Genomic DNA, 12,518 nt, shown 5'->3' on the forward strand with positions numbered 1-12,518 from the left:
TGTTTTTACCCTTATTTGGGTCTTGACATGTTTAGTGGTTTGATCTGGAAGTTCAAAGGGTATCACACACACCCCCGCCCCCAATCTGATTTTATTTAATAGAGGACAAGCTCAGAGTATCAAAGGGCCAAAAGAAGAACAGGAGTACTTGTGGCACCTTAGAGACTAACAAATTTATTAGAGCATAAGCTTTCGTGGACTACAGCCCACTTCTTTGGATGCATATCCACGAAAGCTTATGCTCTAATAAATTTGTTAGTCTCTAAGGTGCCACAAGTACTCCTGTTCTTCTTTTGGCCCTTTGATACTCTGAGCTTGTCCTCTATTAAATAAAATCAGATTGGGGGCGGGGGTGTGTGTGATACCCTTTGAACTTCCAGATCAAACCACTAAACATGTCAAGACCCAAATAAGGGTAAAAACAAGGTTCAAGAACTACTGATGTTGGATCGATTTATTTTAGCATTTTTTTCTAAAGTCTTGGTTTAATGATTCAGTATTTAGGATATAAATAGCCTGTAATCATATGAGTAAGAGAACCATCAGTTTGAGCAAGACGTGAATTTAGGTCTAAAATCAGGAACAGTTAGAAGTAAATCACAGAGTGAAATTCTCCTCTGTGCAGAGCACTTATGAATCACTTAAGTGGGACTTAAACAACGCATAGACCTTGTGCTGTTCATTTGTATTCCTGGGTGACAACCCCAGATAGAATCTGCATCAAGGCTAGACAGCTATGTGTGGATGGCCCATCAAGGACACTCAGCTCTCACAATGGGGCATTGAAGAAACGCATCCAGTCCAGATGGCTCTTCCTGAAGATGCTTCAGACAATGAGGGGATAATGGCCACCCCCTGTGAGTCAGCAAACCATGCAAGGACATAGGATATGCTCATGTCATCCTGGACTCCATCCTGGGCCAGTAACTTTCCACAAACAGCGACTGTGGACTTTGTTTGGGACAGTGAACTTCCATGCATATAGGGTTGCCAGGTGTATGGTTTTTGACGGGAACGCCCGGTCAAAAATGGACCCTGCCGACTGAGCCATTAAAAGTCCGGTCGGCGGCGCTGTGGGACTAAGGCAGGCTAGTCCCTACCTGTCCTGGCACCACACTGCGCCCCGGAAGCGGCCAGCAGGTCCGGCTCCTAGGAGGAGGGGCGGGGGGGGGGGGGAAATCACAGGACTCCGCGTGCTACCTCTGCCCCGAGCACCGGTGCCGCACTCCCATTGACCGGGAACCGCGGCCAATGGGACCTGGGGCGGGGGGGGGGGGCGATGCCTGCAGGTGAGAGCAGCGCATGGAGCCTCCTGGCCCCTCCACCTAGGAGCTGGACCTGCTGGCCGCTTCCAGGGTGCAGCGTGGTGCGAGGACAGGCAGGGAGCCTGCCTTAGTCCCGCTGAGCCGCTGACTGGCAGCCACCTGAGGTAAGCTCACGCCCCAACCCCCTGCTCCAGCCCTGAGCCCCCCCCAAAACCCAGAGCCCCTTCCTGCAGGCCAAACCCCTCATCCCCAGCCCCAGCCCAGAGCACGTACCCCCTCCTGAATCCCAATCCCCTGCCTCAATCCCTCGGCTCCACCCCCAGCCTGGAGCCCCCTCCTGCACTCCAAACCCCTCATCCCTGGCCCCACCCCAGAGCCCACATCCCCAGCCCAGAGCCCTCTCCCCTTCCCGCACCCCAACTCCCTTCCCCAGCCCAGAGTCCCCAACACCCTGAACCCCTCATTTCTGGCCCCACCCTGGAGCCTGCATCCCCAGTTACAGCCCTCACCCCCTCCTGCACCCCAACCCCCTGCCCCAGCCCAGTGAAAGTGAGTGAGGGTGGGGGAACGTGAGCCACCAAGGGAGGGGGAATGCAGTGAGTGGGGGGCTGGGCCTCGGGAGAGGGGCAGGGCTAGCGTGTTTGGTTTTGTGTGATTAGAAAGCTGGCAACCCTACATGCACATGGCAGAGGATATAAAAAGGCACCTGAGACATCTCCACTTTGTCTTCATTTCCTGCTTCATTTCTCTGGACTGAATTTCTAACAAGGAAGCTTTGAATAAGGACTGATAACCCCCAATCTGTTTGGGTGATTCCACAAACTTTTGCAAGTTAGCAGTTTATTCCATTACTGCTGTGATGCTGATCTAAGAACAATGAAAATCATTTGTATGTTATATATGATCCTTTAACCATTCAAGGACTCTCCTCTTCTTTCTTTTTTTAATTATTATTAAACCGTTAGTTTTAGTTAGTAAAGGATTGGCATCAGCATAATTATTGGGTAAGAGTTGAGTTATATATTCACCTTGGGATTGGAAGGACCCTGTATCTGATTAAATTGGTTTTCAGTAACCATTCATCATCAAGTCCAGCGGCTCTGTGATGAGCCAAGGGATGGAATGCCTAAGAATACGGCATTTTTGTTTTCTTGTTAACCAGTGTGGTGATACAGAAGTTCACTTTTGTTACTGGCTTGGTATACTCTAATGATAGAATAACCACCAGTTTGGGGTGAGTCTGCCCTATTACTCGGCAGTCTTTCCTGAATTTGACTTTCTCAGCAGTGTCATTTAAAATTTAAATTATTTTTAAAATATAAATACAGGTTTATTTTAAAAACATAAACTTATTTAAAACTAAATTTCAAGTTATGACAACCCATGTTAAGGCCTAAACTTATTATATCAAAATTGTTTAAATTAAATTTAAAAAACAAAAACATTAAGCAGTACATATTTACTGTGAAGTTTTAAAGAAAGTCAAACCACTGAACTTGTGGAAGTCACTGGCTAAGTATCTGGGACCAGAGTTTGCTGAAGTGTTAAACCAGCCTTTGACAGCAGTAACTTCTTCTGCAGGTGCAGAGTGAATATTTTCTTAATTTCAATTTATTCAACTAGTTCATTCAAAGTTATGAAACCTTCTGAGAGTTGAAAAAGCAGGGAAGCTTGTTTTCCTCTTTCAATCTATGAAGAAAAGCTAAGTGTGAGAGGATGAGATCCATCAGTTCTAAAATGTTGAAGGACATTGTGACTAGAAACAATCAGTTCAATTCACTAACTACAGATAATACTTCCTTTGTTTAATGTCAGTTTTCAATGCAAAATATTTTTGATAAACTTTTTTTCTTATGTATCCAGCACATTTAAAGTAGTTTTAATATAATTTAAAAAAATTAAAAATGGTGCATTTGTGCATTTTTAATTCATTTCAATTTCCATTCAAATGCAGCTTGACACAAAACCACAGGTATAACAGTAATCATCTAGAAAATAAGCAATGCATCATTCACCATTTTCTAACATAATAAAAAATGTAAGAATGTAAATCGAATGTAAATTAATGTAAATGTAAGTTAAGCTACGTAACTGCTTAAATAAATGTGTGTAGTGTATCCTCCTGGTTGGCAAAAAGAAATACCAAATTTAGTGTAAAGACTACATTTATTTGCAAATCAACCTGTTTTAATGGTTACCAATCAATGAGAATCAGTCTTTCTTTAGGAAAATAATTGAACAATATAAATGCAATACAATTAAAAACTGGTTATTTAAATTGCTTTGATTTAAATCAGTTTATCCTAGGGGAAACAGTACATTCTTCTTCAGCAGTCAGTAAGTACATGACGGGCTTTATCCAGACACCAGCTCATTATACAATTACAGGCCCTTGTATATGGCAAGTCACATAGATATGAAAGGTCATTTTCTCTGAAGCACAGCTATTTAGCAAAACCACCACAAACCTCCCAAGCTTTGTATGGGTATTATGCCTTGGTATTAGAGATAGGCCAGAACCTCATACTTGAATCCCTTTGAATTTTGGGGAGTAGGGAAGAGTTTGGATCTAAATCTCTAGGTTCACTGCAGATTGTAAACAGGTAGGACCTTATTTTCTGGTTCCAGTTCAGATACATCCACTTATTCACTTAGGAGGGCTGATTTCATGAGATTTTGACCAATAAACTGGAAATTCTCATGAGATTTTTCTGAGTTCCACCATTCAAACAGCATTCACAATTTTGCTGCCCTTTTAGGCTTAAAGTTCACCTGGACTGCTAATGAGATTTTCAAGCAATTGAATTCAAATCAATGCCTCGATTCAGCCTCAAGGCTGAACTCTCACCACCCCCTACACCCTTTCCTCAGCTTCTCTCTACTTACTATCATGTACAAAGTTCCATGAACAGCCTTGCACTCAGACCACAAACCACAAGTAAACTAGGGATACTACTTTGCCACATACACAACACATTTACTTTGATGAGGAATTTGCTCTAACCTTTTCCAAGTGTGTGAAATTAACTTGAACTTTTATTTTCTACTGTTTAAGCAACCCATTCTGCCTGCTAAACAGGATTTTTGTAAGCCAAGCAAATGGAGATCTAAGGAAAGAGGAAAGTAAACTAGATACAGTAGAACCTCAGAGTTACGAACACCAGAGTTACGAACTGACAGGTCAACCACATACCTCATTTGGAATGGAAATATGCAATCAGGCAGCAGCAGAGATACCCCCCCCCCAAAAAAAAAAAAAAGCGGGGGCAAATACAGTACAGTACGGTGTTAAATGTAAACTAGTAAAAAAATAAAGTTTAAAAAAAGATTTGACAAAATTAGGAAACTGTTTCTATGCTTGTTTCATTTAAATTAAGATGGTTAAAAGCAGCATTTTTCTTCTACATAATAAAGTTTCAAAGCTGTATTAAGTCAATATTCAGTTATAAGCTTTTGAAAGAACCACTATAAGGTTTTGTTCAGAGTTACGAACATTTCAGAGTTATGGACAACCTCTATTCCCACCACATTACTCACGTCCTTCTGAAATGAAGACATCAACTTACCTAAGTTGTTTTGCATAGCTGATTTCAATCTCCGTTCTTTCTTTTACAAACTTGATGTATTTTTCCAGAACATCAATTCCCCATTGCGTGTGTTTTTCTAAGTTGTCAAACTGATCCTGCAGTGAAACAAATAGATAGTTTAGTCTCGTTGAGTTTGGAGATAACTTAAAAAAACAACAATCCCCAAAAGGACACACCACTGAAGAGAAAGTATTGCTAATATTTTCCATGATTACAGACAGGCATTTTTTGTAGCACAGGTTTTTATCAGCCTAAGCTAGTTCAGTTCAAGAGAGGCCAAGACAGTAACTCTCAAGCGCTGCTTTATGAAATATCTTCATTTCCGAAAGTCGGGCTTGTCATGTGACAGTTTCTGAGCACCAAGAAATGCTTCAACAGAAGTGTACGGAGTTGTACCTTTAGGACTGCATTAATCTTATCACTACAGATAACTGCTAAAAGAGCCACAAATTCAGAGATCCACTCTTAATTAACACCTCAACTGTTTTTCTCAGGTTGATAACACATCATAGGTATCATCTGAAACTTTGTGGAGCCATTCCTCAAGATTTTCCTTTCAATAGTTGGCACTTATGGAACATCTTTCTACGGAACAGAGCTGACTTCCCATAGACCCTTATGTTTACTTACAAAATAGAAAACACACAAACAACTGATATGCCAAAAAATAACTTTAGCTCCGTTTACAGTAATCCTTCTTGTAAATCCACATTTACATACAGATGCTACTTTCGTCTTTAAATATTGCTGCCCCCAAAATGACTCATGTTTTCAATAAGTCTTCTGCATCAAAAAGCATCCCATATGTCAGTTTGAAGTTTCCCAGATGCCAAGAGATTAGACAACAGTACATTCAGATTAATTACCAAATCATAATACGAGTTCTTTTAGGGTCTAAAGAGCTAATGCAAAAACGTCTTAGCTTTTCAAATTCTAGCTCTCAGATGTTATGTTGTCACTATTTAATTTCATTATACGAACACAATACACAAGCCTAAGCTTCCCAGATCTAGCCTTCTGAAAATTATGATTCACAACACAAAATCTAACACAGGCCTCATTTCTTCCAGTATTTCAGAATGCAGGTGATGATCGGATGAGCATCTCAATTATGTTCCTGGCTGAAAGGTAGGGTGCGATAGAGCCAGCTTGCCAAAAATGGAATAGGTAGGGAAAGAGCCCATAAATGGGAAAAAATACAAATTAAATCCTTAGTACTTTCCTGGTAAAGTCCATACTAATCTGCAACAGGTAACATTTTACAGAGTAACATCCGAAGAAGTGGGCTGTAGTCCACGAAAGCTTATGCTCTAATAAATTTGTTAGTCTCTAAGGTGCCACAAGTACTCCTGTTCTTCTTTTTGAGGTAACATTTTAGCAATTCATGTCTACATAACAACTTTGTTGCATATTTACCTTGACAGAAGTGCAATATGAACCCACTATTTATCTACCTTGTCTAGCTTACAAACTCTGCAATTCTCTACATCTTAGTTTCATGTCTTAAGAAAGCTGTATGCTTAAATAGGTTTGAGGTCAGATCCTCAGCTGGCATAAACTAATGTAGTTCCACTGAAGTCAATGAAGCTATGCTAATTTACACCAGCTGAAGATCTGGCGCTGTGCGACTTTCGGTTTGTAAAATCATCAGCTAACATCAGTAAAACAGACGGGGGGTGGGGGGCAGGGGGAACCCACTTCCTTTGATTAGTAGAATATGAAAACAGACAGCACTCCCACAAAGTCTACTGCAGAGCACGAATATGTTGCTTCAAGCAGACTACATTTGGTGCAGTGTAACATATGTCAATCAAAATATAAATTCTCTTGACATAAGTACAGCTCTCTCTAGTGTATAGTAAATCGGTCTTGCATAATGGAAGCTGCTACACTGCTTGCTAATCTTATTGCTCCATTCTTGGCTGGGCCCTTGACAGAGAGAGATTTGAATCAGGTCAAAAAAGGGCAATATACAGAATTTTATAAAGTAGCTTGTTAATATACAATACAGGAGCTATCTATTCTCATGCTTTGGTCTTGTCTAATTGCAAAGTTGCACTGGCTTAACTTAAGGTGCAATTTTAAACTGATTTAGTTAAATTGGAGCAATAGGTTTTTCATGGAGGTTTATTTCAGTTTAGTTAAGTTAATTAGGAAGAGATTTTAACTAAGCTGAAATAAGGTATACTCAAACCAAAATAAGCCGCCCTTAAACCAAAATACCAGTAATTACACTGCGGTGGGAGAGGCGGGAGTTACCTGAACTGGTGCAAATTTGTCTGTAAACAACCCAGGTGTTTCTCTAGGACCCCCCCCCCCCCCCACAGGCCGGGTGTACCCCCCCCCCCCACCCCAGTTACATGCAGTGTTGCCAATTTAGTCGTTGGTTGGAAATTTGAATTGAAACATTAATACACACTTTAAAAGCATATATAGTATATGAGAAAATACTTATACCTGAGAAAGCATAATGGGGTTGAAAAGTGTGAACAAAGCCTAGCTTCCTCATACAGCTGTTATTTATGACAATGTCGGCACATTTGTTTCAGCTATATTGGCCTACCTAATAATTTCAAATTATTATTTATAAGCAAGGTCTGAAAGAGCTCTCCCCTGACACCTAGTGATGAGCCAGGGGTGGGTGGAAAGGCTTCAGGACCAGACTATTTGCATGAACTCACCTACTCTGCCTAGGTATCCAGCAGACAGAGCTGTGTTGCCCAAGTGATCAATTTTGGCTAGTGTTGGGTTACAAATCACTGAAATGTGTTATCCTTATTGTACGCATAAAGGGCAGCAGAACTGTACGTAGCCTGCCTGAATGAGGGGGTCTCCCTCAGTGCTAATTTGTGCTAGGGCTTGCCAGGGCTGAGCCCCGGCACCTCTAGGCTTGGCAGTTCATAGCCCTGGGACCTCTGGGCTTGTCACATCAGTTATGAAAGTAACAAACTTGCTTGAGCCCCGGCACTTTTCACTACAATTTAAGCACTGGTCACCCTCAACTGAGCTGCACTCCATAAGCAGGAGGTTTGGATGCCATATCCTAGTGAAGAGAGAGAGAGAGAGAGGGCGGGTGGGGCACAGGTGTTTTGCTTGGTGGTGTGGGCTCTGCCTAAGTCACCGGCACTATTTGACCTGCCCCTCTCTCCCGTTTGGAGAGAGAGATGATTAGGTTTCATAAGTAACCACTAGAGCTGAAATCACTGATAATCAGGTCGAAGCGCTTAGACCTGCTGTGGGACAGTGTTTCTGTGGAAGAGACAGCCCAGCCTGCACTAGCAGCAAGGTTCCCCCACTGAGAGCTGAAATCACTGAGAGCCGGGTGGAACCTCAAGAGACCCACTCGCATAGCTCACAGTGGCAGGTGGCAGCAGAAAGTGACAGGACAGGGCCATTAGGGACAGAGCGGTAGAGTGAACAGTGCAGACAACAGCAGCCAGAGCATTGAACCATATTTTAGTGACTCCGCTCCAGAATGCTGGATTTATGACTGGGAAACTTATATAAATATGTGTTTCCTAATAGGCCAAGATTTTTAAAATGCATTATTTGCCAAGATCATTGTCTCACATCATCGCTATCTCAAGAGCCCATTATCTCAGGGAGTTTCTATACTAAACTTTTTTTTTTATTATAATTATTTTTTATGTAAGAACGGCCATATTGGGTCAGACCAATGATCCATCTATCCCAGTATCCGGTCTTCCTACAGTCACTATTCCAGATGCTTCAGAGGGAATGAACAGAACAAGGAATCATTGAGTAATCCATGGGCCTAACCTCCATGAACTTATCTAGTTCTTTTTTGAACCCTGTAATAATTTTGGCCTTCACAACATCCCTGGCAAAAAGTTCCATGGGTGACTGAGTTGTGTGAAGAAATACTTCCTTTTGTTTGTTTTAAACTTGCTGCCTATTAATTTCATTCAGTGACCCCTGGTTTTTGTGTTAAGTGAAGGGGTAATAACACTTCCTTATTCATTTTCTCCACACCAGTCAAGATTTTATAAGCCTCTATCATATCCCCTCTTAGTCATCTCTCTTCCAAGCTTGAAAAGTCCCAGTCTTTTTAATCTCTTCTCTTATGGAATCTGTTCCATACCCCTAATCATTTTTGTTGCCCTTCTCTGTACCTTTTCCAATTCCAATATCTCTTTTTTGAGATGGGGTGACCAGACCTGCATGCAGTATTCAAGATGTGGGCATATCATGGATTTATATAGTAAAAGTGGAGGAGCTTGGTTTGCCAGACTGATCAGCTAAGCCAATACTGACAACCTATATGAAAAGGCTGCAAAACACCATGCCTCTGGACTGCATCAACATGCAGAAAGCCTTATAAGCCAGTCACTGTCAAAGCCAATTTTAGAAAAACTTAATGAGACTGTTAAGAATGCTGGAGACACAACTCAGATTATGTGAACCAACATGGCTGTTGCACCATACTTTCTATTTAACAAGAGATACCACACACTACAAACTGGAGGCCAATGTTAAGTGCACTGTCATTTGTTAATCCTGAAGTTGGACACTGGTTTCAAACAAGACTGGCAAATGCTCGCTATCTTTCTGAAAAAACTCAGCTGACTCTCTAGAAGCATGCGGTGCAATTAGGGTGACCAGATGTCCCGATTTTATAGGGACAGTCCTGATTTTGGGGGCTTTTTCTTATATAGGCACCTATTATCCCCCACCCCCGTCCCGATTATTCACACTTGCCCTCTGGTCACTCTAGGTGCAACAGTGAAAGACAGTTGAAAAAGTGAAGAACTCTCTCACCATATTCAAAATATGTGCATACATGGCTGATGAATGCACCAATGCAAATAGGCATCAAGTATTAAGTCATTGCGTGTGTTATCTTGATGTCCGTGGTAGGCCAGTAGAAGCATTCTAGATGTTCAGGTTATAGAAGACACATCAGCTGCATCTGTGACATCTTAGAAGAGTTAAATGCTTGTAAATTGAACCCCAAACAGATGGTACTTGTGCATTTGATCGAGCTACAAACTGCTCTTGAAGACATAGTGGAGTACAAGCTTTGCTCAGAGAAAAGTGTAACCCTAATCTCTCCTATACATACTGCAGAGGCCATCTACTCCGGAATCTTTAAAAGCCATTAAAAAGCCATACATTTAATGGCTTTTTTATACTCTTTTTTTCAGCAAGAGTCCAAAAGGACTGAACGTCTTGGAAACAAATAGAAGATACACTGGAATTGAAGCTCAAATTAGTCCAACCTGAGAAAACCTGCTGGCTTTCTCATGAGCGATTCTTGGCTGTTGTCTTAAAATTACTGCAACCATTATTACTGGCTTTGAAAAGTATCCACCAAGATTGGACAGATATAAGTAGTGAGGCTGGCGGACTACTTTTGTTACTAAGTTCAGAGAACACTACTGCCATTCTCTCTCTTGTAAGGTCTACTGTTGAAACCACTTGGGTCATTAAACAATGTTATCCAGGCATCTGCTACAACAGTAGTAGATCTTTGTCCAGCAGTAGAAGCTACCCTTGGATCAATCAGAGATATCCATTGAAAATGTATTGGAAGAAGCAAAGACTTCATTCCAGAAGTTGACTAATGAAGGTACTTATATTGACTCCTTAAGTGAAGAGGACAAGAAGTGTTTGTAAAGCCAGCTGAAAAAGTACACATACTTGATTCTTACAAATCTACAATAGTGATTTCTGGATTCTACTCAACCTCTACATAGCTTTCACAGATACCTCTCTTATAGAAACACCTACAGTTGAGTGGAGTGAGGCACTACCAGCAATGGGGCTGCTACGTGATCAGGCCAGAACAGAAAATTTTGAACACAGAGCGGAATATCATACGACAAACAAATGAAGATTTAACTTCAACTTCTTTATCATCACTAGTGGCTCAACCTGATCTTTGTGCTATGTTTCCTGGAATGAAAGAAGTAGGAATTCATCTCTTGCTACTCCCAGTCACAACAGCTGTGGTTGAGCGTTCTTTTTCCTCATTGAATAGAATTTTGTGTTCTGAAAGAAGTCGCTTTCTGCCTGATCATGAGCATATCATGAAGGACTGGAAGTAATGGACACACAAGAAGACACCAAAGAGTGCAAAATTACAGCAAGAAACCAAGAAGGATGGAGATGTAGTGCTTCATAGTAGGCTTGACTAGCCAACTTTAATTTTTGTGACAATTTTAAAACACGAGTTAAATCTAATAAAATGGTCATGAAACATTTTTCAGTTTTTACTCTGGTACCATACAGCCCATCTTCGCCCTCATGGTCTCAACCCTCGTCGGCCCTCACCTCCCCGAATATTCCAACCCCCCCCCTAATTTCAATTCCTGGGGAAAACACTGAGACAACCCCTTATTTCAGGAGGCTTCAAATCTAGAGACAATACAAAGAGATAGCATGGACAGAATAACAGACCTCTCCTATCCCCAGAGGCAATTCAGGTCAGAAAGAGAAGGGGTGTAATTTCAACACAAAGAGACATCTTTTGCTCACACTTGCAACCACATAACCTCTGCTGAAGTCAATGGGATTGCACAGGTGTACCAGAGAGCAGAACTTGGCCTACTGTCTGTCTTTTAAGGTTTTTGGCAAAGAGCACTGCGAGCTACCACGCTCCATACTGTTCTATGAGATACAGCGTCACTAAATAAATCTAAACAGTATGTCCCAGAGGCAACCAGTCACCCATATATTTACATTCAGTCCCCTCAAACTTTTTGGAGAATTTCAAGGAGGGAAAGCCTCTTTCCAATCCCTTTTTATGCAAGTCACAGCACTCTCGTTGGGTACACTATATTAACAGCAAAGCTTAACATCCAACCGTACCCCTAGTGCCCTTTTCAAAGAGGAGGGATCACTCCTCCCCTTCCCTCCCCACCTCAGGCACATTTCAAGGAGATATTACCCTTTGAAAAATGCAAAATATGCTGAACACTCACAAAGATACAATGAGTTCACCTTTGGAAGGTGATCTCCTTGCCGTCTTTGTCGCCTGATCAATTTGTTTAACACCCTATTTTTAGAATACCAAAGAGATCAGAATATGAAAAACCTGATGATAACTCCTTGTGGCTGAATGAGTCAGGTCTGTCGTCCCGTAAGTTAGTCTGCTCTGCTGTTTGAGTGGCCTGCCCAGGTCTAGTTTAGGGAAAGAGAACTCCATGGTGTACAGCACAAAGGAAGGGTTGAAATGCTGCAGAGCAGGTAGCTGTCTGAAAGTAAAAGGTGCTAGAGCTGTTAAGAAAATACCAACTGTATAAATGGAAAGGAAGTAGAGATACTGGTCAGTGGCTGGAGTTGTGACCAATCGGAACAAACAGCTGCAAGAACTGAGCTCCACGAACAAGAATGAAGACAAGATGAACTCTGGCTGCTTACCGTAGTCTTTGGGCTAGTCTACACTGGTAACGCTAAAGTGTTAATGTGGCTTGTGTGGTCGCAGCGCAGGGGAGTAGCTACCAGTGCTGGGAGCGCAGCTCCTAGCACTGGTGCACTGCCTATATTGGTGCTTTACAGCGCTGAAACTTGCTGCACTCAGGGGTGTGTTTTTTTCACAGTAAACTTTAAACACCTATAGTGCTGTCTACCTTGTGCACTTTGAAATGTTAAGGATGAAGATTTTCAAATGCACAAAGAGTAGTTAGGTGAACAAGTCTCAGTG

General features: G+C 41.7%; 1 protein-coding gene across 16 annotated transcripts in view; it reads right to left on the reverse strand.

Annotated features, from left to right (window-relative positions):
- FNBP1 (formin binding protein 1) overlaps positions 1 to 12,518 on the reverse strand; it is a 150,144-nt gene that overhangs the window by 93,434 nt on the left and 44,192 nt on the right. For all 16 annotated transcript variants that reach the window (XM_034793257.1, XM_034793264.1, XM_034793258.1 and 13 more), the window contains exon 2: positions 4,832 to 4,947. In XM_034793257.1, the coding sequence (XP_034649148.1) occupies positions 4,832 to 4,947 (116 nt within the window). The remainder of the gene's footprint in view (positions 1 to 4,831; positions 4,948 to 12,518) is intronic.

The sequence above is a fragment of the Trachemys scripta genome, chromosome 17, assembly GCF_013100865.1.
Source record: "Trachemys scripta elegans isolate TJP31775 chromosome 17, CAS_Tse_1.0, whole genome shotgun sequence".
Classification (NCBI taxonomy): Eukaryota; Metazoa; Chordata; order Testudines; family Emydidae; genus Trachemys; species Trachemys scripta.